A 25,000-nucleotide genomic window follows, 5' to 3' on the forward strand; every position below is an offset into this window, starting at 1 on the left:
GGCGTCTTAACCACTCTGCCAGCTTCCTCTCCCTTGTGCACAGATCCCCAGACAAGGCTAATCGATCTGTTTTGTCCTGTCTGTATGCATGAACATCCTTTCGTTTGTACCGATACGGATCATCGATAAAAGACAATTGTGACACGTCGATTGCCTTATCCCTTCACAGATCCTATCCTCGTGATGGTCAGCCTATAATTACTATTCTATTTTATAGTATCAATGTTTTACTGGCAGTTGCGTGTCACGATTTTCACATAATAGGTGTTTTACATTAATCCCTTCAATGTCATAATTCAGCTCGTGATATTCTATGTTGATCATGTTGTTTTATGCTAACGTACGTGTTGTCAGGTCAGGTCATTAGATCTGCTACTGGTAACCTGTAATCCAGTACAACCTGTTCAGGGTCGGGTTGCCGGCGACTAAACCGGCATTCCCACCGCTCCCTTCCGGGACTGGTGAGGCGGGTGGCTAGACACCCTTATGGAGATCCATAAAAGGGCGTTGGCTCAGGAGAGCCACCGACGGCCATCTAGCTCCACTGTGCTGTGTGCATGCCACACGCAGTTGGCCCCCGGGGTGTGTCTACCCATGCATGCAAAGTCTGGATCCGGCAGAATCTGCGGAAGAAACCTATCGGTTCAACGGAGAGGAAGGCGGTTACAGCAACGCACTGTGGAGTGCAGAGAGCAAGATGAGACACCGAAAGGATATCTTGGTCATCCACTGCATCCGTGCTCATCCTCCAGTCGTCTCGACTTAGTCTTGCCACTGGAAATTGGTGGACCCGGACGAGAGAGTGAGGTCGACGTTGCGCAACTCCTCTTCACTTTAAACAAACTCATCACGCATGTCATCAGTCATCCAAAATGACCTTTCATCCTTCATCATTTCATCACCCCCAAGTCCTGTGGCGACAGGCGAGCGACGAAACGACAGGTGTGGGTACACTGGCAGTCGCAGCCGCAGACCTGCACGCAGGCGGCTCAGGCCATAGGGTCGTTCTTCGTCGACAGGAGCAGCGATGGAGCTCGGCAGCCGTCTGAGCAGCCCTCTTTAGGAATGCACTGCTCACCTCCCTGGCATGAGGAAGGGGCTAGAAAAGGTGCCCTAAAAATTGCCTGCTCCATATCACCCTGGCCAGCATACCGCGGCTGGCGGGGACCCTACATCAGTGGTCGAAACAACAAGAAAGAAAAGAAAAAAAAAACAAGGATCGTTCCTCTCACCATTGGTGCGTGGAACATAAGGACTCTCCTGGACAAAGATAACGCGGACAGACCCCAAAGGAGAACGACACTAGTTGCATCTGAACTCGCCAGATACAACATTGACATCGCAGCCTTGAGTGAGACTCGGCTTGCAGGCGAAGGCGAGCTCTGTGAACGGGGATCTGGTTACACCGGAGATTAGAAAAGAGAGATAAACCACTTGCAGAAATTGCTGAAGCCAGGCAGCCTGCGCCGCGAGATGCATTCATTATTCATGAGCTGCCTTTGCCTCGCCCAAACTAAGGGAAAGCGTCAGTCGAATGCAGTCTCCTGAGTGATTTTATAATTTGGATTACATCTTTTTTCCCTTTTCTGTTTGCTTCATCCCACGCAGATGTCAAACTCAATTTTGTTGTGAATAACATTCCTAAATATTTATATGTATTGGTTACTTTTATTTCCCTATCACCACAGCACCATTTTTCACGAGTCGAAAGATGACCTCCATTGCGGAAAACTATAATATTGGTCTTATCGAGATTCACTGTTTGTTGTAATCTGTCTGTTTCTTGCTTAAGGGCATTTAATTGATTTTGTAACCCTATGGGTGTGTCAGACAAGAGAACAACATCATCAGCAAATAGCATTAAGAGCAAATCTGTTGCGCCAGGTATCATTTGTATTCCATGTCTCCCCTTCTTTGATAACTCCACTGCCAATTCACCGATGAAAAAGGAAAACAGCTGTGAGCTTAGCATACAACCTTGTTTAACCCCTCTTGGACACTGAAAAAAGTCTGAATAAATACCTTTGTCACGAACACATACAAGTACAGAATCGTAGATGCTTTTAACAGCCATGTAAAACTCCCGAGAGAGAGAGAGAGACAGAGACTTAGAGAGAGAGAAAGAGCACAATACAACGGTCTGCTCGGGCAACATGAAGCGTTCGTATATATATGAATTATATATATGATTATGTACATGTAGATAGATTTAGATTTACATACTGATAGATCTATATGAAATTATGTATGTATGTATTCATGTATGTATGTATGTATGTATGTATGTATAGACAGATGTTAGAAAAGAGACAGAGCTGAATATGTGTTTTATGTTTTGATATATATATATATTTGTTGTTGAAGAAATGGTGATGTAAACCAGAAAGTGTGAAGAAAAAGTAGCGTTACGAAAACGCAGTTCAATAATTTACAACTGTCTCTCTCATGTGCAACATTGCGCTGGGAGGGGGGAGGGGAGTTGGTGGTGGGGGGAGCTGCTTTATTTTCTTTTTATATTATCTACATTCAAGCAGATGCAAACGTGCTAAAAACCAAGCAAAAATGAATCGGTTTTCATTATATACAGCGAATCTTACTACACGTGGGAAATTCCAGGCATAACTTAACTTTCGCTTTACTGCAGCTGAACCGTCGAACCGACCAGTTTCCTTCGGGTACGGAAGGAGAGGGTGATTTACCCCCACCCTTCCGCACTGCGTGTGTGCCCCAAAACGGCTTCAGCACTGTTATAGACAGTAAGAAGGGGCCTGCCGCGAGTGGTTTATCTCTCTTTTCTAATCTCCGGTTACACCTTCTTCTGGAGTGGACGAGGAAGCGAAGAGCGACGTGAGGCTGGCGTTGGTTTTGCAGTAAAAACAGCACTTGTCAGCAAGGTAGCTGGAATCCCAAAGGGAGTCAACGGTAGGCTTATGACCATGAAACTCCCACTGGCATCTGGCCAGAAGCACCTCACCATTATCAGTGCCTATGCCCCAACCATGACCAACCCGGATGAAGTGAAGGCGAATTTCTACGAGGACCTTCACTCTGTCATTGCTGCTATCCCTAAAGCAGACAAGCTCATCATTCTTGGGGACTTCAATGTTAGAGTTGGCTCTGACTACATCTCCTGGGATGGAGTGATTGGAAAGCACGGTGTGGGCCACTGCAACCCAAATGGATTGCTTTTGCTTCAGACCTGTGCAGAGCACGAACTGCTGATAACCAACACAGTTTTCTGCCTCCCTACCCGTAACAGGACGTCATGGATGCACCCTCGCTCAAAGCATTGGTATCTCATCGATTATGTCATCGTCAGGAAAAGGGATAGGCAAGATGTACGTGTGACAAAGACCATGTGCGGCGCCGAGTGTTGGACAGACCATCGCCTTGTAGTCTCGAATCTGAATATTCGAATCCAGCCCAAGAGACGCCCCCAAGGCCAGAAGGCTCCAAAACGGCTCAACATCGCTAAGCTGAAAAACATCACCATCAAACAGTCCTTTGTGGAGCTGCTTGAAGATCGTCTGGAATCCGCCTCTCTGGACAACCAGAATGTGGAGTCTGACTGGAGGACCCTGCGTGAGCTGATCTATAGTACAGCTTCAGAGACCCTGGGACCCATGACCAGAAAGCACAAAGACTGGTTTGATGAAAACTGTGATGAAATCAAGCAGCTTCTCGATGAGAAACGGCGTCTGCATCAAGCCTACCTGAGCAACCCAAAGTCCACATCAAAAAAGGATGCGTACGATGCCATCCGCAGGATTGTTCAGCAAACGTTACGCCAGATGCAGGATAAGTGGCTGAGTGACAAAGCTGATGAGATCCAGGGATATGCTGACAGGCACGATTTGAAGAGGTTCTATGATGCCTTAAAAGAAGTCTATGGCCCCACATCCTCAGGATCATCCCCCCTCCTCAGTGCAGATGGGAATACCTTGATCACCGAGAAGGAGAAAATTCTCGAACGCTGGGCTGAGCACTTCAACAGTGTCTTAAATCGCCCTTCCTCCATAAATGATGAAGCCATAGACCGTCTCCCACAAGTCCCCATCAACGAAGCACTGGACGATCCGCCAACACTTCTTGAGACCCAGAAAGCAATCCGTCTGCTATCCAGTGGCAAAGCACCTGGCTCAGACTCCATACCAGCAGAGGTCTACAAGGATGGAGGCACTGTGCTGACTGAGAAGCTCCATCAGCTGTACTCACTCATGTGGAAAGAAGAGACGATCCCCCAGGATTTCAAAGATGCATCTATCATTCACTTGTACAAGCGAAAGGGGAACTGACAAGGCTGTGATAACCATCGGGGCATTTCCTTGCTCTCCATCGCAGGCAAGATACTTGCCAGGATCCTACTAAACCGCCTCACAGCACACCTTGACCAAGGTCATTTGCCTGAGAGCCAATGTGGATTCTGGAAAGAGCCCGGAACCACCGACATGGTGTTTGCTGCAAGGCAGCTGCAAGAGAAATGTCAGGAGCAAAATGCTGATCTGTTCTCCACCTATGTCGACCTCACTAAGGCCTTCGACACCGTGAGTAGAGAGGGACTGTGGAAAATCATGGCCAAGTACGGATGCCCTCGGAAATTTATTTCCTTGGTCAGCCAATTTCATGAAGGTATGCAGGCTCGAGTCCAGGACAATGGCGAAACATCTGCTCCTTTTGCTGTCACAAATGGTGTCAAGCAAGGCTGCGTCCTGGCGCCAACACTGTTCAGCCTCATGTTCTCTGCAATGCTTACTGATGCCTTCAGAGATGGCGATGTTGGAATCGGCCTAAAGTACCGAACAGATGGCAAGTTGTTTAACCTCAGAAGGCTTCAAGCAAAAACGAAGGTCATGACAGACATCATCAGAGACTTTTTGTTTGCTGATGATTGTGCCCTCAATGCTGGATCTGAAGCTGACATGCAACTCAGCGTCGACAAGTTTGCCACTGCCAGCAGGAACTTCGGCCTTACCATCAGCACGAGGAAAACTGAAGTTCTCCATCAGCCAGCCCCAGGGAAACCCTACGTTGAGCCCAACATCACAGTCAACGGTCAGAGACTCAGTGCGGTGGAGCGGTTCACATACCTTGGCAGCACACTGTCACGAAATGCAACCATCGACGATGAAGTGAACGTCAGGATTGCAAGAGCAAGCGCAACTTTTGGCAGACTCAGTGCAAATGTCTGGAACAGAAGAGGCATTAGTCTTGAGACCAAGCTAAAGGTCTACAGAGCAGTAGTTCTCCCCACACTACTGTACGGCTGCGAAACTTGGACAGTGTACCAACGACATGCCAAGAAGCTGAACCACTTCCACACAACATGCCTCAGGAAGCTACTGAACATCAAGTGGCAAGACAGGACCCCAGACACAGAGGTGCTCGCAAAAGCCACCCTTCCCAGCATCTTCGCCATCCTGATGCAGTCCCAGCTTCGCTGGGCTGGACACGTGGCGCGCATGCCAGACCATCGGCTGCCCAAAAGGCTCTTCTATGGTGAGCTGCAACAAGGGAAGAGATCACACGGAGGTCAGAAGAAGCGCTTCAGAGATACTCTGAAAGTCTCTCTTAAAGCGTTTGATATCAACCCTGACTCCTGGGAGGAATCTGCAGTGGACCGTGACAAATGGCGCGCTGCTGTGCACAAAGGCTGCTGTGCGAGGCCAACAGGACTGCTGCAGCTGTTCAGAAGAGGCAGGCCAGAAAGTCACGGGCAAACAAGCTCCCTGAAAATGATATGCCTGTCTTTGTCTGCCCCAACTGTCAGCGAACATTTCGTGCGCAGATTGGACTATTCAGCCATCTGCGCATTCACAGATAGATTCATGAGCATCCTCCCCCCACCCCACCACCACTCTCCCCCCATCCCCCAGCTGGATGACAACGATGGTCATCATCGATCTCGATGTTCACACCACCACCAAGTGTGTGTGTGTGTGTGTGTGTGTGTGTGTGTGTGTGTGTGTCTGCGTTTGCGTGTGTGTGTGTGTGTGTGTGTGTGTCTGCGTTTGCGTGTGTGTGGAGGGGAGGGTGTAATATTAGGGGTGTGTGTGGAAATGAAGCTGCTGTTGTGTATTGCTCGCTCGGATGTATTTTGCTTTCGATATGATATGATGTGTGTGTGTGTGTGTGTGTGTGTGTGTGTGTGTGTGTGTGTGTGTGTGTGTGAGTGTGTCTGTAGTGTGCGTGTGCGTGTGTAGTGTGTGTGTGTGTGTGTGTGTGTGTGTGTGTGTGTGTGTGTAGTGTAGTGTGTGTGTGTGTGTGTGTTTGTGTGTGCATGTGTGTGTAGTGTGTATGTGTGTGTATGTGTGTGTAGTGTGTGTGTGTGTGTGTGCGTGCGTGCATGTGTGTGTGTGTGTGTGTGTGTGTGTACTGGACTTGGATATGGGCTGAGATATTGTGTTGGGTGAGTGACGAGCCTATGAATGCACAGTGAGTTTCCTAATGGATGAATAAAGATGTATTGTACTGTAAGATAATCATCGTTCAGGATGAATGCTGATTTGTTTTAACCCTGAGATGTATCGTCGCTTCGTGGCTTCAGCTCTTGTCCTCAGATGTTATTAGTAGCCTATGATTATTATGCCAACACTGGGTCATTTCCCATTTCGTTTAACCAAACTCAACAGGGCCATACCAGGACTGCCCAAGTAACATTAAAAAAAAAACAACCCAACAAACCTTCAACTTCGTTAACTACAAGGTCTTGTAACATCTTGAAAAATTCTGCATAACAGCAAAGTTCATGACGTATTTTCTTTACCGTTATTTCAAGTTTAAGCTCTCAAGGCAAACGGGATAGATCAAAACAACTTCAGAGCCAACCACACACAAAAATAAAAGGCTATATGTTGTACTGTATTGTATTTCTTTTATTTCATTTTATAGAATATATTGTATTGTATTGTATTGTATTGTATTGTATTGTATTGTATAACTGTCTTTGTCACAACAGAATTCTCTCAGTGAAATCCGGGCTGCTCTCCCCAGGGAGAGCGCGTCGCTACACTGCCAGCGCCACTCATTTTTTGTATCTTTTTTTCTCTGTCGGCAATTCTATTTGTTTTCCTATCGAAATGAAATTCTTTTCTACAGAATTTTGCCAGGGACAACTCTTTTGTTGCCGTGGGTTCTTTTACGTGCGTTGTGCATGCTGCACACGGCACCTCGGTTTATATACAGAAAGTACTGGCGACTGTGGAATTCGAACCAGTGCGCTCAGCGGATTCTCTCGCTTCCTTGGCGGACGCGTTACCATCACTAGGCCACATAATATAGACAAACATAACTGCAGGATGGTCAGCTATAGTGCTCGTCCAAGTGTTTACAACACCACTGCGTAATCATCACAGCAGATGGCGAAAAACTGAGAAAATAAAATTGTCAAAACCTGCCGAAAATCAACAACAACGCCCCCCCCCCAACCCCCCTCTACCCCCCTCCCCCCACAAACACACACACACACCCAAAACAACAACAACAACAACAAAACACCACGGGTATGTACTGGGAAGACAGCAGACAGTGAATAATAATAATTATAATTATAATAAGAAGAAGAAGAGGAAGAAGAAAGAGAAAAAGAGGAATATCTATAGATTTCCCGGAAGGCGGGGGGTCACTTCTCATTACAAAAGTAGCAATCGCACGCTGAAAGATTCCCACATAAACCGACTTTTGACGCAGGATGACAACTTGACGAAAGACTACGTTCGCTACATTGACAACGAACCAGGAATGACCCGAGAAATTCTTGCAGATTCAATGGCGAATGAAAGAAAATTTTCACCATCCATAAATCCGGTTCTTACTTGTAATCATTTATTCTTATGAAACACGTAAATAGAAAATAAAAGTATAGAAGGATAGATAAATAAACATATGAATAGGTAAGTAAATAAACAGATAAATAAATAATAAATGAACAAATGGTATTCTAATTTTGAAAAAGAAAAACCGAGTGGACAAAGTAAAAAAAAAAAAATTCTGACACACACACACACACACACACTCTCTCTCTCTCTCTCTCTTACACACACACACACACACACACACACACACACACACACACACACACACATTATATGATTTTCCATTTCACAAGATATGACTGAATTCTTGAAAGGAAAGTTCAAACTGTAAAAATGACAAAATTATGCAATGATTCACAGTTCCTTTAAACGAAAGAAACCATGCAATGCAGTACACGAAAACCCAGCTAAAGTTGGAATCTATCATTTTTGACAATTTTTCTGTACTTTCAGAAAGTTCAAAAATCACAAATTAACATACCAAAACAGAATTTTTCTATCACAGTTTTTGACTCACTTGTGTAAACAAAGTGAGTCCATGTATAACCCCGTATTCGGTTGTCTGTTCCTGTGTGTGTGTGTGTGTGTGTGTGTGTGTGTGTGTGTGTGATTCATATTTTCATTGATCTTTTTTAAAGTGTGTATCACAAGTGAGTCTTGAAGGCCTTGCCTCTCTTGTTCTATTAAGTATTATGCTCAACATATACTTCTTTAGCAATCTGTGTCAATCTCTTTCTCTCTCTTCATCTCTCCCTCTCTCTCTCTCTCTCTCTCTATCTCCCCCCCCCTCTCTCTCTCTCTCTCTCACACACACACACTCTCTCTCTCTCCCTCTCTCTTTCTCTCTCTCTCTCTCTCTCTCACACACACACACACTCTCTCTTTCTCTCTATCACACACACACACACGCACACACGCGCGCGCTGTTTATTACTTTTACCCCTTTGTGAATGTGAAGGAGTGGTTAACGTACCAAGACACCGTCTTAGTGACAGATTATGAAACACAGCACTCACTGGCAAATGCTGGCTGAGAGCTCCACTTCTCAGTAAAGACAGAGACAGCAAGAGAGTCTGACAACAAACTGACATCTGCAGGCAGCCTTGGACCTCTGGAAGGACAATGTCAAGGAGTGGTACCCCGCGAGACACTCCAGAACACACTTTTTCCCTCCGATCCGGTTCAACCGGGTCCCCTACGGCGTCACCACGGTGGGGGGAGAGAGTGTGCTGGAGCGCCAACCGGCCTCCGACCAACCACCCAGTAAGATGATTTGTTTGTTTGTTTGACTCATAATTTATCATAATCTTCTTGTGATTTTATCAGTGATAGGAGAGAACGACAGAACGAGAGAGAGAGAAAGAGAGAGAGAGAGAGAGAGAGAGAGAGAGAGAGAGAGAGAGAGAGAGAGAGAGAGAGAGAATGCGAATGATTTATTCATTGATAGGCCACAGCACCAAATTACAGTTATATCAAATGTCTTACTTACATACATGTGAAACAAATGAATCAATAAGACACGCATTATCACTAAATTTAAATGCATTGTACAAGAAAACTGCAAATTCCGAACATCACTATCTCTAATGGATGACTGAACTTAAAGGCACATGGATTTGGGTCATATTTTTAAGCAATAAACTTTTGTCTTATATCACTGAGTGCTGGACAACACAAGACAAAATGCAACTCGTCTTCCTTTAATTCTTTACACGATTGACAAATCAAATTACTGACATCAGATTTTCTGTATCTGCAATGATGTACATTGAAATCAGATATACCAAATCGAAATCTAGTTGTTATGTATTTCAAAGGTTTATCCATAGTAGACAAAAGATAAGGTTTTACTTCATAGGTGTTACAAAAAGTTATATATGTAATGCATCTATCCTGAATATGTACGTGCCATTTTTGCCATCTGATCGATTCCAGTCTGTCATTGTTGATAATTTCCAGTCTGAACCCGTTAAAATTGAACATGGAGTCCCACAGGGATCTGTTTTAGGCCCAGTGCTCTTCACACTGTACACTGCTCCTCTCGCTGAAATTATCAACCGCCATAATGTCAGTCATCATTCTTACGCTGATGACACTCAACTCCAGAAGAGTGATACACCTGAAAAACTGTTGTCGCTCTTGCAAGAAACATCTAACTGCTTCCTGGATATTCAAAATTGGATGACTCTAAATAAGTTACAATTGAACGCGGACAAAACTGAAGCAATGATCATAGGAACTAAACAAAAACTCTCTTCCATTACAACTAATACAATCAAACTTGGCAGTACATCCATCCCTCTGTCCACTTCAGTCAGGAACCTCGGCGTTGTCCTTGACAACACACTGTCCATGCAAACATTTATCAATCAGACATGTCAATCCTGCTACTGTCAACTGCGGCGCATCAGTTCCATCCGGAAATATCTGTCCACTGACGCAACATCTAGACTTGTCGTTTCTCTCATTCTCTCTCGCCTTGACTACTGTAACTCTCTATTGTCTGGTTTGCCTGCTTCATCCATTCAGTCCCTTCAGCGCATACAAAATTCTGCTGCCCGACTCGTCCTCAGAAAGAAAAGATCTGAGCACACCACTCCTCTTTTGCAACATCTCCACTGGCTCCCTGTCTCACACCGAATAAAGTACAAGATCAGCACTCTATGCTACAAATGTATTCACAAATCAGCCCCTTCCTATCTCTGTGCCTGCCTTCACCTCTACACTCCATCTCGCTCACTACGATCAGCTTCGGATCCACTCCACTTACATATACCCAGATTCAAACTCTCGACTGTTGGCCACCGTTCTTTCTCTGTCTCTGGACCTTGCAATTGGAATGAACTTCCTCTTTCGCTTCGTCAAGTCTCCACACTCAGCTCTTTCAAGTCTGGCCTTAAAACCCACCTCTTCCCAAAGTAGCCTCCCTTCCCTGCCTCTTCCTTGTCTTTTTAGTTTTTTTCAGTTTTAGAGTTATGCTTGCGTGAGAATGACTGGTGCGAAAGCGCTTTGATTTGTTTATGCACAAGATTTAGCGCTATACAAATACCATTATTATTATTATTATTATTATTATCTGCAATCAATTCATCGTTGACGAAAAACAGTAATCTGTGCATTGGCACTATACCCTGGTTTATCCATAATTCACCAAACCCATGTTCAAACAATGACGCTCATCAGGAACACAATTCTTCTTCCCCTTGCATGTAATTCTTGTAACATTTTACAGCCTTTGCAAGGAAACTGAAACTCTTCCATTTATGATAACAAGCCAATAATGAATTCAGTGAACAGCAGAGTTGATACATATCGGATATCTATCAGTTTCACCGTATATCAGATCTTTAGGTGTGCACGAGAGAGAGAGAGAGAGAGAGAGAGAGAATGAAAACATCGGTAATGCAAAGTGAATAGTGTAAAGATAGTGAAGCACAATACTCAGATGATTCACAAGAAAAGCATGAAGAAGAAGCAAACACCGCATACAAAGCGAGTACTAAGATATTATCATATTTCAGCAGGGACACCAACACGCACACGTACGTGCGCTCGTGCACAATCACGGCCACACACACGCGCGCGCGCGCGAACACGCACACACCCACGCATTGATGCGAGAGCGCGTCGCAAACCAGCAATTTCACTGTATTCTGTCACTGGCAAGAAGAGATCATGGAAGGAGGAAAAGGTTGTTTGACCTGCAACGTGAGACTGAAACAAGCCCTCAAATGGTATTCATGACTGTCGTGACTCAGGTGGCAGTCCACCCATGTACCCTGCTACCTCATCGGCAACACCTCTCCAAACACCTCAACCCGTGGCTGGAAGACTCTGGACTCCACCTCCATCCACCCCCTCCAGCGTTACGCCTGTGCTGGACAGCGACGTTCGCGATGATGAAGCGATGACACGAGTTCTCCACTGTCTCGATGTCGTGACCAAAGAACAGAATGACGTTTTTATGGTTCTGTCCGAACTGGGGTTCAGAAGCTATCTTGACAACCAGGTGGATCCAGTGTCTGCTGCGGCCTGTGCTCTGCTTCCCAACGTGTACGGCATGGGTCGTCGTGTCCCAGATGGAGACTTCGATGTCCTCATTATCAGCAAAGAGTACGGCCTTATCTGCGGGGAGGTGAAGTCCGTAGGGGCGACAGGAAACGCATGTGACTCTGCCATTGTAAAGAAGGTGAGTGAAGCTTGCTTTTCTCCATGCTTAACCCAAAGTTACGTACTCCACGAGTAAGGATGAGGGTTCTTTCGTGACGTCGTTACACTTTTCTCCGTGCTTAACCCAAAGTTACGTACTCCACGAGTAAGGATGAGGGTTCTTTCGTGACGTCGTTACACTTTTCTCCGTGCTTAACCCAAAGTTACGTACTCCACGAGTAAGGATGAGGGTTCTTTCGTGACGTCGTTACACATTTCTCCATGTTTAACCCAAAGTTACGTACTCCACGAGTAAGGATGAGGGTTCTTTCGTGACGTCGTTACACATTTCTCCATGTTTAACCCAAAGTTACGTACTCCGCGAGTAAGGATGAGGGTTCTTTCGTGACGTCGTTACACATTTCTCCATGTTTAACCCAAAGTTACGTACTCCACGAGTAAGGATGAGGGTTCTTTCGTGACGTCGTTACCCTTTTCTTTGTGTTTAACCCAAAGTTACGTACTCCACGAGTAAGGATGAGGGTTCTTTCGTGACGTCGTTACACTTTGCTTTGTGCTTAACCCAAAGTTACGTACTCCACGAGCAAGGATGAGGGTTCTTTCGTGACGTCGTTACACATTTCTCCGTGCTTAACCCAAAGTTACGTACTCCACGAGTAAGGATGAGGGTTCTTTCGTGACGTCGTTACACTTTTCTCCATGTTTAACCCAAAGTTACGTACTCCGCGAGTAAGGATGAGGGTTCTTTCGTGACGTCGTTACACATTTCTCCATGTTTAACCCAAAGTTACGTACTCCACGAGTAAGGATGAGGGTTCTTTCGTGACGTCGTTACACTTTTCTCCGTGCTTAACCCAAAGTTACGTACTCCACGAGCAAGGATGAGGGTTCTTTCGTGACGTCGTTACACATTTCTCCGTGCTTAACCCAAAGTTACGTACTCCACGAGTAAGGATGAGGGTTCTTTCGTGACGTCGTTACACTTTTCTCCATGTTTAACCCAAAGTTACGTACTCCACGAGTAAGGATGAGGGTTCTTTCGTGACGTCGTTACACTTTTCTCCATGCTTAACCCAAAGTTACGTACTCCACGAATAAGGATGAGGGTTCTTTCGTGACGTCGTTACACTTTTCTTTGTGCTTAACCCAAAGTTACGTACTCCACGAGTAAGGATGAGGGTTCTTTCGTGACGTCGTTACACTTTTCTTTGTGCTTAACCCAAAGTTACGTACTCCACGAGTAAGGGTGAGGGTTCTTTCGTGACGTCGTTACACATTTCTCCGTGCTTAACCCAAAGTTACGTACTCCACGAGTAAGGATGAGGGTTCTTTCGTGACGTCGTTACACTTTTCTCCATGCTTAACCCAAAGTTACGTACTCCACGAGTAAGGATTAGGGTTCTTTCGTGACGTCGTTACACTTTTCTCCATGCTTAACCCAAAGTTACGTACTCCACGAATAAGGATGAGGGTTCTTTCGTGACGTCGTTACACTTTTCTTTGTGCTTAACCCAAAGTTACGTACTCCACGAGTAAGGGTGAGGGTTCTTTCGTGACGTCGTTACACTTTTCTTTGTGCTTAACCCAAAGTTACGTACTCCACGAGTAAGGATGAGGGTTCTTTCGTGACGTCGTTACACTTTTCTTTGTGCTTAACCCAAAGTTACGCACTCCACGAGTAAGGATGAGGGTTCTTTCGTGACGTCGTTACACTTTTCTTTGTGCTTAACCCAAAGTTACGTACTCCACGAGCAAGGATGAGGGTAGTTTCGTGACGTCGTTACACATTTCTCCATGCTTAACCCAAAGTTACGTACTCCACGAGTAAGGATGAGGGTTCTTTCGTGACGTCGTTACACTTTTCTCTGTGCTTAACCCAAAGTTACGTACTCCACGAGTAAGGATGAGGGTTCTTTCGTGACGTCGTTACACTTTTCTTTGTGCGTAACCCAATGTTACGTACTCCACGAGTAAGGATGAGGGTTCTTTCGTGACGTCGTTACACATTTCTCCATGTTTAACCCAAAGTTACGTACTCCGCGAGTAAGGATGAGGGTTCTTTCGTGACGTCGTTACACATTTCTCCATGTTTAACCCAAAGTTACGTACTCCACGAGTAAGGATGAGGGTTCTTTCGTGACGTCGTTACACTTTTCTTTGTGCTTAACCCAAAGTTACGTACTCCACGAGTAAGGATGAGGGTTCTTTCGTGACGTCGTTACACATTTCTCCGTGCTTAACCCAAAGTTACGTACTCCACGAGTAAGGATGAGGGTTCTTTCGTGACGTCGTTACACTTTTCTCCATGCTTAACCCAAAGTTACGTACTCCAGAGTAAGGATGAGGGTTCTTTCGTGACGTCGGTACACTTTTCTTTGTGCTTAACCCAAAGTTACGCACTCCACGAGTAAGGATGAGGGTTCTTTCGTGACGTCGTTACACTTTTCTTTGTGCTTAACCCAAAGTTACGTACTCCACGAGCAAGGATGAGGGTAGTTTCGTGACGTCGTTACACATTTCTCCATGCTTAACCCAAAGTTACGTACTCCACGAGTAAGGATGAGGGTTCTTTCGTGACGTCGTTACACTTTTCTCTGTGCTTAACCCAAAGTTACGTACTCCACGAGTAAGGATGAGGGTTCTTTCGTGACGTCGTTACACTTTTCTTTGTGCGTAACCCAATGTTACGTACTCCACGAGTAAGGATGAGGGTTCTTTCGTGACGTCGTTACACATTTCTCCATGTTTAACCCAAAGTTACGTACTCCGCGAGTAAGGATGAGGGTTCTTTCGTGACGTCGTTACACATTTCTCCATGTTTAACCCAAAGTTACGTAATCCACGAGTAAGGATGAGGGTTCTTTCGTGACGTCGTTACACTTTTCTTTGTGCTTAACCCAAAGTTACGTACTCCACGAGTAAGGATGAGGGTTCTTTCGTGACGTCGTTACACATTTCTCCGTGCTTAACCCAAAGTTACGTACTCCACGAGTAAGGATGAGGGTTCTTTCGTGACGTCGTTACACTTTTCTCCATGCTTAACCCAAAGTTACGTACTCCAGAGTAAGGATGAGGGTTCTTTCGTGACGTCGTTACACTTTTCTTTGTGCGTAACCCAAAGTTACGTACTCCAGAGTAAGGATGAGGGTTCTTTCGTGACGTCGTTACACTTTTCTCCATGCTTAACCCAAAGTTACGTACTCCAGAGTAAGGGTGAGGGTTCTTTCGTGACGTCGGTACACTTTTCTTTGTGCGTAACCCAAAGTTACGTACTCCAGAGTAAGGATGAGGGTTCTTTCGTGACGTCGTTACACTTTTCTCCATGCTTAACCCAAAGTTACGTACTCCACGAGTAAGGATGAGGGTTCTTTCGTGACGTCGTTACACTTTTCAAGAGACAGAACAAAGACGGGGACAGACAGATGAATCAAAGTGCACAGACGCATGTATGTATGCGTACGTGCGTGCGTGTGTACGTGTGTGCGCATGCATGTGTATCTGTGTGTGCGTGCGTGTGTATGTGTGTGTGTGTGTTTGTGTTTGTGTGTGCAGCAGCAATAGTAATAGTAGTTGTATTGGTAGTAGCAGTAGTAGTAATGTGTGTGTGTGTGTGTGTGTGTGTGTGTGTGTGTGTGTGTGTGTGTGTGTGCTTGCATACACACGCACAAGCTCCAGAACGAATTTCACAACACAAACCATTCTGCCGTTCAAGAACGCCATTGATTCTTCTTGTTCTTCTTCTTGTTCTTCTTCTACTATTCAGTGTCGGATCCAGTGGTCATTTTTCATGGCCTTGTTACCATAATTGATATTGTTTTCGATGCATTACTTGTTGCCACTGTAGGTGTTATCACGTTATATCTTTAATGTTTGGTTTTCCCTGCCACTGTTACCAGTTTCCTACTGTGGCTGTGGCAGCTGCTGCAGTTAACGTTGTCCTTGGTGGTAACCAGGTTCGGAGAGCCCTGAGTCAACTGGAGAAAGGAGAGAGGGTACTGAAGCATCTGGTGTCGGACCTGCCTCCAGTGACCGTGACCAAGGTTCTGATGCTGCCCAACGTGTCTGTCCAACAGCTTCGACAAGCCATGGCCACTCACCAAGTTGCTGCAAGTGTGAGTGTAAATAGGTGGTGGTCATGACACGCTCCCGTGCTTCGCACACACACACACACACACACACGCGCACACGCACACGCACACACAACCAATACACACACACACACTCACACACACACACACACACACACACAAATACAGACACACAGAGACACACACACAGACACAGACACACATACACACACACACACACACACACACACTGCGCGCACGCACGCGTATGCATGCATGAATGAAATCTTCTTCATTTTACGAAGTATGGGAGGTGGAATGAATTAAAATGAAAACCGAACAAACATTGACCATTTGGGGAAGTCACTTCCCTATGTCACACGGGGTTGTGGTGCTGAATTGATGAAATAAATTGACAGCTCTGCCATTTCTGTCAGGTTAAACAGTGACCACATTTTATGGACGTCTATATGGTCCAAATTCCTGATATTTTTCTCTTCAGCATGGAACCTGTGGCCAAAGCTCAGGTGACAACCTCAGCACGTTCTTGGACAGTGACAACTTTGGTGGTGTTTCTGGCCAACAAATTCATGGGAGGAACACAGTGCCAGCATGTGGCAATGATTGTGTCAGGCCGCTACCATGTTAGTCGCACCACTCGGAATAGGATTGTTTTTCCTCCTTGGACACCTGTCTTCATCCTGTCTCTCCGTTCCGACACGTGTAGCTGTGCACTAGGACACCTGTCTTCATCCTGTGTCTCCGTTCCGACACGTGTAGCTGTGCACTAGGACACCTGTCTTCATCCTGTGTCTCCGTTCCGACACGTGTAGCTGTGCACTAGGACACCTGTCTTCACCCTGTGTCTCTCCGTTCCGACACGTGTAGCTGTGCACTAGGACACCTGTCTTCATCCTGTGTCTCTCCGTTCCGACACGTGTAGCTGTGCACTAGGACACCTGTCTTCATCCTGTGTCTCCGTTCCGACACGTGTAGCTGTGCACTAGGACACCTGTCTTCATCCTGTGTCTCTCCGTTCCGACACGTGTAGCTGTGCACTAGGACACCTGTCTTCATCCTGTCTCTCCGTTCCGACACGTGTAGCTGCGCACTAGGACACCTGTCTTCATCCTGTCTCTCCGTTCCGACACGTGTAGCTGTGCACTAGGACACCTGTCTTCATCCTGTGTCTCTCCGTTCCGACACGTGTAGCTGTGCTCTAGGACACCTGTCTTCATCCTGTGTCTCTCCGTTCCGACACGTGTAGCTGTGCACTACCGGAAAACTCAGTTTACGTCACGTCATTGAGATGTGCAATATCCCCTGAATCATATAATTATACGCAGGATTGATACCACTTTACATTTTTTGTTTCATAGTCAACGTTACCTACATCAATACGGTCTTAATTATCATGCTTTCTGTACTCCAACAGTGGCGTCAGGTCATTGAATTTTGATCTCGATCTTGAAGCACATGAGTGTGCGTATCTGTATTTGTGCATCACTGTCTATCCGTGTGTGGGGGAGAGGGGGTTCGGGGTTTGTGTGTTGGGGGGGGGGGGGGGGGCCGAGGGGAGGAGGGGGGGGGGGGCGTGCGTGCGTGCGTGTGTGTGTCTGTGCGTGTGTGTGCGTATGTGTGATTGTCCCTTGTGTATGTAAGTGCGTTTGTATGCGCGCACACACATACACATTCCTGGCTGTTTCTTGTTTTCAAGTCATGCAAGTGTACTGTTCTATCAGAACAGTCACAGATTATCAGCTCCAAACCCTTCCTTTTTTCTCCTACAGGAGCTGTGTAGGAGTGTTGGGGTCCGTGACTTGGAGACAGCGCTGTCTCACTGTCTGCTGTCGGACAGCCTTTCTCCACGTGGACAGCACTGGAAGCTGTCGGAGGCAGTACTGAAGGAGCTGAGGAAGTGGCGGTGTCGTGCTTTGACCAGACCTGTTTTCATGATGACGGACTCTCAGTACGACGATTTTCTGGCCAGGTAAGTGTGGAGGTTCGTTCGTTCTTTGGTTTAATGTCTGTCTACAATAATTGTGATTTTAAACGAACATCCATCCCCTTTCCCCACCCCACCTATACCTAACGTCATCACTACTTTCCCTGTTCCCCCTTCCTCACTGTGCGCCCAATAAAGGTATGAACAAAAAACTAACTAATCAACCAGTAACATCACAACAGAGAGCCAGTGGGGCTCCTAATTAATCTCTGAACTTTTTCAAACATGAGTTTGATTGTCATACAAAACATTTCCAGTGGAATCAGATGGAACTGCGGATTTTGTAAATGAATGAGGCAAAAATGTTTTCAGCTGTTCACATTCATAGATGATATGCTTGGGTGTTATTGCATTAACACAAATGTATTTTGTATTTCTTTCTATCACAACAGATTTCTCTGTGTGAGATTCGGGCTGCTCTCCCCAGGGAGAGCGCGTCGCTACACTACAGCGCCACCCATGTTTCAGTATTTTTTTCCTGCGTGCAGTTTTACTTGTTTTTCCTATGGAAGTGGATTTTTCTACAGAATTTTGCCAGGAACAACCCTGTTGTTGCCGTGGGTTCTTTTACGTGCGCTAAGTGCACGCTGCACACGGGACCTCGGTTTACCGTCTCATCCGAATGACTAGCATCCAGATCACCACTCAAGGTCTAGTGGATGGGGAGAAAATATCGGCGGCTGAACCGTGATTCGAACCAGCGCGCTCAGATTCTCTCGCTTCGTAGGCGGACACGTTACCTCTAGGCCATCACTCCACATATGAAAGTCGCTGCTTTAGGAGTAAATGATGTTTTTGTAGCTTCCGGTTGTAGTTTGTACATTAGACTGGTTAGCCTTCTGTTGCTGTGTCGTCCTTTTGTTTTAGAAATAAGTCATGTGAACAGTTTTATACGTGAGTTATAGTTAGCACTATCTCTAGCAGTGTCGGACCCCAGTTTCAGTTTATTGACATAGTTCCTGCTGGTTTTCTCTCGTAGAGAATAGCCTTGTATCGAAAATGGAATGTGAATTTCTATAGCATTGTGAATATTCATTGCGCCGCTCATTTCCCATGATTCCTTCGTGAAAAGCGATCCAATAAAATTTATTTTTTTCTACCACGAATGATAAAAAAAGAAAAAGAAAAAAAAGAATTACATGGCGTATTTCGGTAACGTATACTTATCTTGTTTTCAAATGAAAGGATTTAATGTTTCATGTTTGTAATACAGATTCAGAACCAACTCCAAATAGTACCTGAAATATTTGGATGGGAAGATTAATTAAACGATTTGGAGACCCGTTGATATAGCCATAAGTTCTGCTGTGAATAGACAAAAGGTGTGTGTGTGTGTGTGTGTGTGTGTGTGTGTGTGTGTGTGTGTGTGTGTGTGTGTGTGTGCGTGTGTGTGTGTGTGTGGTTTGCGAGAATATTTAGTTGACTCATTGAAATATGGAATGGAAAAAAAGAAACAAACAAAAGGAAGCAGTGAGACAGTTTCAGTTTCTGTTGAGTTAAAACACAAGTTAGAAGATATCGATATCAATGAACACCAATGATACTGTAAACATCCGTTAGGATGTTCGATATCAGAAAATGTGTAAGTATTCATGGAAACTTCTTATAACTGAGTTATAAGACATGAGAAACTCGGTGGTCCCGACGACTTTCAGTTCGCCAGAGTTGTCACCGACTTTTATGTCGGTGTCGCATTTTACCGAGTTGTGTTGTTTTGTCGACACCTGCGATTTTAGTGTAAAACTCGGGGTGGATCTGTTCAGGACAGAAAGGCATCACAACAATGCACCCTTTTTCTGTGTTAAACTCAGGGTGGATCTGTTCAGGACAGAAAGGCATCACAACAATGCACCCTTTTTCTGTGTTAAACTCAGGGTGGATCTGTTCAGGACAGAAAGGCATCACAACAATGCACCCTTTTTCTGTGTTAAACTCGGGGTGGATCTGTTCAGGACAGAAAGGCATCACAGCAATGCACCCTTTTTCTGTGTTAAACTCGGGGTGGATCTGTTCAGGACAGAAAGGCATCACAACAATGCACCCTTTTTCTGTGTTAAACTCAGGGTGGATCTGTTCAGGACAGAAAGGCATCACAGCAATGCACCCTTTTTCTGTGTTAAACTCGGGGTGGATCTGTTCAGGACAGAAAGGCATCACAGCAATGCACCCTTTTTCTGTGTTAAACTCGGGGTGGATCTGTTCAGGACAGAAAGGCATCACAGCAATGCACCCTTTTTCTGTGTTAAACTCAGGGTGGATCTGTTCAGGACAGAAAGGCATCACAGCAATGCACCCTTTTTCTGTGTTAAACTCGGGGTGGATCTGTTCAGGACAGAAAGGCATCACAGCAATGCACCCTTTTTCTATGTTAAACTCGGGGTGGATCTGTTCAGGACAGAAAGGCATCACAGCAATGCACCCTTTTTCTGTGTTAAACTCGGGGTGGATCTGTTCAGGACAGAAAGGCATCACAGCAATGCACCCTTTTTCTGTGTTAAACTCGGGGTGGATCTGTTCAGGACAGAAAGGCATCACAGCAATGCACCCTTTTTCTGTGTAAACTCGGGGTGGATCTGTTCAGGACAGAAAGGCATCACAACAATGCACCCTTTTTCTGTGTAAAACTCAGGGTGGATCTGTTCAGGACAGAAAGGCATCACAACAATGCACCCTTTTTCTGTGTTAAACTCGGGGTGGATCTGTTCAGGACAGAAGGGCATCACAACAATGCACCCTTTTTCTGTGTTAAACTCGGGGTGGATCTGTTCAGGACAGAAAGGCATCACAGCAATGCACCCTTTTTCTGTGTTAAACTCAGGGTGGATCTGTACAGGACAGAAAGGCATCACAACAATGCACCCTTTTTCTGTGTAAAACTCGGGGTGGATCTGTTCAGGACAGAAAGGCATCACAGCAATGCACCCTTTTTCTGTGTTAAACTCGGGGTGGATCTGTTCAGGACAGAAAGGCATCACAACAATGCACCCTTTTTCTGTGTTAAAGTCGGGGTGGATCTGTTCAGGACAGAAAGGCATCACAACAATGCACCCTTTTTCTGTGTTAAACTCGGGGTGGATCTGTTCAGGACAGAAAGGCATCACAACAATGCACCCTTTTTCTGTGTGCTTGTCTTTTTTTCACAAAAGGACAACACAGTAACAGAAGACTAACCAGACTGACCAGTGGAATGTACAAACTACAGTTGGTTGCTATGAAGACATAGCTTACTTATGATGGAACTGGGTGCAGATAAATCGCTAGCTTTGAGTTCAAAACCAAACTCTGAAATAGCAACTTGGTCCGACACAGTGGACGAAAAAGGTATAACAGACCACATCCAGCGAGGAACTAAAGAACAGAGGCCGACAGAGTTCAATGCTGAAAGCTCTGTATGTAATTCATCTTAGTTGCAACAACAAAACAGGCCTCTTACACTTGTTATTTACAATTGGTATCGTTAGTGAACGAAAACAACTTGGTGGTATGGTCACAATATATATCTATCGGGTCACCCGTAATCCAACGGAGAAAATAAAATCGTGCAGAAATCGAAACAGGTTGTTGATGCCTCATTTCTCTTGGCTCCAGTCAACCACTGGATCACTACGCCTTGAATAATCAACGGCGTCGTCAGTCGTTATCATAACAATCACCATTGTGGTTGTCGTCATCGTCATCGTCAATCGTTATCATAAACATCTTCACGGCGTGGTCATCGTCTTCATCGTTATCATTACCACCGCCATCATCATCACCAACCTCAGAGTCGTCGTTGTCGTCATGGTCACCACCACACCACACCGCCGTTACCAGTGTTGTTATCCTCGTCATTGTTCTCATCACCGTCATCACCACCACTACCATTGTCGTCGTCACCATCATCACCATCACATCATCATCATCACCCTCGTTGTCATCATCATCGTCATCATCATCTTTACAACCACCACCTCCATCACCATTCACCTCCACCAGATTCTGCGGGCCGGCAACAACTATCGAGGTGCCCACAGTCACGCCCCCTCGCAGAGTGATACGCACGCACGCCGAGGCTGTAGCGGAGGCAGGGCTTAGGTGGTCGGCCCTGTCTCTGTACCCTGACCAGGTGGACGTCCTGAACCAAGACGACCCCATCGTCTACCTGTGTGGACCCCCGGGTACAGGGAAAACTATCCTGTTAGTGTTGAAGGCCATGGAGTGGCTACAGAAGGTAAGTGTGTTGGGTGGGGTGGTGTGGAGGGGACAGAGCAGAGGGGGAATTGGGGAGGGGGTAGTGGTGTGTGTGTGTGTGTGTGTGTGTGTGTGTGTGTGTGTGACTGTCTGTCTGTGTGTGTGTGTGTGTGACTCTGTGTGTGTGTGTGTGTGTGTGTCTGACTGTGTCTGTCTGTGTCTGTGTGACTCTGTGTGTGTGTGTGTGTGTGTGTGTGTGTGTGTGTGTGTGTGTGTTTGTCTGTGTGCACACACGTGTAGAGGTAGTGTTCAGTGTCTGTATGTGTATGTGTGTTGGTGCGAGCACACGTGCGTGTGCGAATGTGAAAGTGTGTGCGTGATTGAGAGAGAGAGAGAGGGCGGGGGGGGGCGGGGGAGAGGAGGGGAGGAGGAGGAAATGGAAGTCATTGTGGTCATGTACAGTAGGGATGTGGGGGGGGGGGGGGGAGTCATTGTGGTCATGTACAGTAGGGATGTGGGGGAGGGGGAAGTCATTGTGGTCATGTACAGTAGGGATGTGGGGGGGGGGGGAGTCATTGTGGTCATGTACAGTAGGGATGTGGGGGGGGGGGGGAGTCATTGTGGTCATGTACAGTAGGGATGTGGGGGGGGGAGTCATTGTGGTCATGTACAGTAGGGATGTGGGGGAGGGGGGAGTCATTGTGGTCATGTACAGTAGGGATGGGGGGGGGGGGGGGGGAGTCATTGTGGTCATGTACAGTAGGGATGTGGGGGAGGGGGAAGTCATTGTGGTCATGTACAGTAGGGATGTGGGGAGGGGGAAGTCATTGTGGTCATGTACAGTAGGGATGTGGGGAGGGGGAAGTCATTGTGGTCATGTACAGTAGGGATGTGGGGGAGGGGGAAGTCATTGTGGTCATGTACAGTAGGGATGTGGGGAGGGGGAAGTCATTGTGGTCATGTACAGTAGGGATGTGGGGGAGGGGGGGGGAGTCATTGTGGTCATGTACAGTAGGGATGTGGGGGAGGGGGAAGTCATTGTGGTCATGTACAGTAGGGATGTGGGGGAGGGGGAAGTCATTGTGGTCATGTACAGTAGGGATGTGGGGGAGGGGGAAGTCATTGTGGTCATGTACAGTAGGGATGTGGGGAGGGGGAAGTCATTGTGGTCATGTACAGTAGGGATGTGGGGGAGGGGGGGGAGTCATTGTGGTCATGTACAGTAGGGATGTGGGGGAGGGGGAAGTCATTGTGGTCATGTACAGTAGGGATGTGGGGGGGGGGGAAGTCATTGTGGTCATGTACAGTAGGGATGTGGGGGAGGGGGAAGTCATTGTGGTCATGTACAGTAGGGATGTGGGGAGGAGGAAGTCATTGTGGTCATGTACAGTAGGGATGTGGGGAGGGGGAAGTCATTGTGGTCATGTACAGTAGGGATGTGGGGGAGGGGGAAGTCATTGTGGTCATGTACAGTAGGGATGTGGGGGAGGGGGAAGTCATTGTGGTCATGTACAGTAGGGATGTGGGGAGGGGGAAGTCATTGTGGTCATGTACAGTAGGGATGTGGGGGAGGGGGGGGGAGTCATTGTGGTCATGTACAGTAGGGATGTGGGGGAGGGGGAAGTCATTGTGGTCATGTACAGTAGGGATGTGGGGGAGGGGGAAGTCATTGTGGTCATGTACAGTAGGGATGTGGGGGAGGGGGAAGTCATTGTGGTCATGTACAGTAGGGATGTGGGGGAGGGGGAAGTCATTGTGGTCATGTACAGTAGGGATGTGGGGAGGGGGAAGTCATTGTGGTCATGTACAGTAGGGATGTGGGGGAGGGGGAAGTCATTGTGGTCATGTACAGTAGGGATGTGGGGGAGGGGGAAGTCATTGTGGTCATGTACAGTAGGGATGTGGGGAGGGGGAAGTCATTGTGGTCATGTACAGTAGGGATGTGGGGGAGGGGGGGGGAGTCATTGTGGTCATGTACAGTAGGGATGTGGGGGAGGGGGACACACAAAAGCACAAAACATGGATGTTAAGTATGGGTGTGGAATAGCGAGAGGGGAGGAGGTACAATCATACACTGACAACAACAGACAGACAGGGCGGCGGGGGGTGGGGAGGTGGGGGTGACCGTTGGGGAGGATAATACGACAGCGTTTACAACTGGCCGATCAAGGATGTTCACAACTGCAAGTGACACACAGTGCCGAAAAAAGAACAGGGATTTCGTACACATGGCGTTCATGGCACGCGTCATGAAACGCGCAAAGGTGTGCTGGGAAAGACGTGAATATGTTGACAGCAACAAGTAAGGTACACTCGTCACGGTAGATCGTCCTATTTCTGAAAGTAAATGCTTTTGATGAACAAACAAACAATTAAGAAAACAATGCAAGTGACAACTACATTATAGGGTCAAAACATAGCAATATAAATCTGAAAGTATTTAGACAATGGTTTTTTTGTCGGGGAGGGGGCCCGGGGGGAGGGGTGTACGATTCACACAGTGTTATATATCGGGCACAAACCAAGATGAAAATTAATAATGCATTTTGGATTCGTCCACTTCAGGGCAAAACGGACAACTCGTGTTTTCTCCTTTCTTGGAGCTTCTAACTGGCGAGGTTTCAGTTGGGACACCCTCAGTCTGATTCTGGTTAAATGTTTTCTGAAATTGGATTTTTAATTAGAAGTATTTCGGGATGTCACACGGCTTAAACCTGTCCTTTGATAAAAGCACAGAATATGTCTCGCACTTAACAATCAAACAATTTTGGCTCAGA

At 46.4% G+C, this 25,000-nt stretch overlaps 2 protein-coding genes across 4 annotated transcripts in view; one reads left to right on the forward strand and one right to left on the reverse strand.

Moving 5' to 3' along the window:
• LOC143277353 (uncharacterized) overlaps positions 1-25,000 on the reverse strand; it is a 610,653-nt gene that overhangs the window by 177,531 nt on the left and 408,122 nt on the right. The window lies entirely within an intron of this gene.
• Positions 1-25,000, forward strand: part of LOC143277310 (uncharacterized) — a 119,399-nt gene that overhangs the window by 72,825 nt on the left and 21,574 nt on the right. For 2 of the 3 annotated variants that reach the window (XM_076582092.1, XM_076582091.1), the window contains exons 3-7: positions 8,909-9,074; positions 11,570-12,000; positions 15,935-16,093; positions 17,839-18,038; positions 22,029-22,263. The exons of the other annotated variant lie outside the window; for it this stretch is intronic. In XM_076582092.1, the coding sequence (XP_076438207.1) occupies positions 8,909-9,074; positions 11,570-12,000; positions 15,935-16,093; positions 17,839-18,038; positions 22,029-22,263 (1,191 nt within the window). The remainder of the gene's footprint in view (positions 1-8,908; positions 9,075-11,569; positions 12,001-15,934; positions 16,094-17,838; positions 18,039-22,028; positions 22,264-25,000) is intronic. 3 annotated transcript variants of the gene reach the window in all.

This window comes from Babylonia areolata, chromosome 34, assembly GCF_041734735.1.
Source record: "Babylonia areolata isolate BAREFJ2019XMU chromosome 34, ASM4173473v1, whole genome shotgun sequence".
Lineage (NCBI taxonomy): Eukaryota > Metazoa > Mollusca > Gastropoda > Neogastropoda > Buccinidae > Babylonia > Babylonia areolata.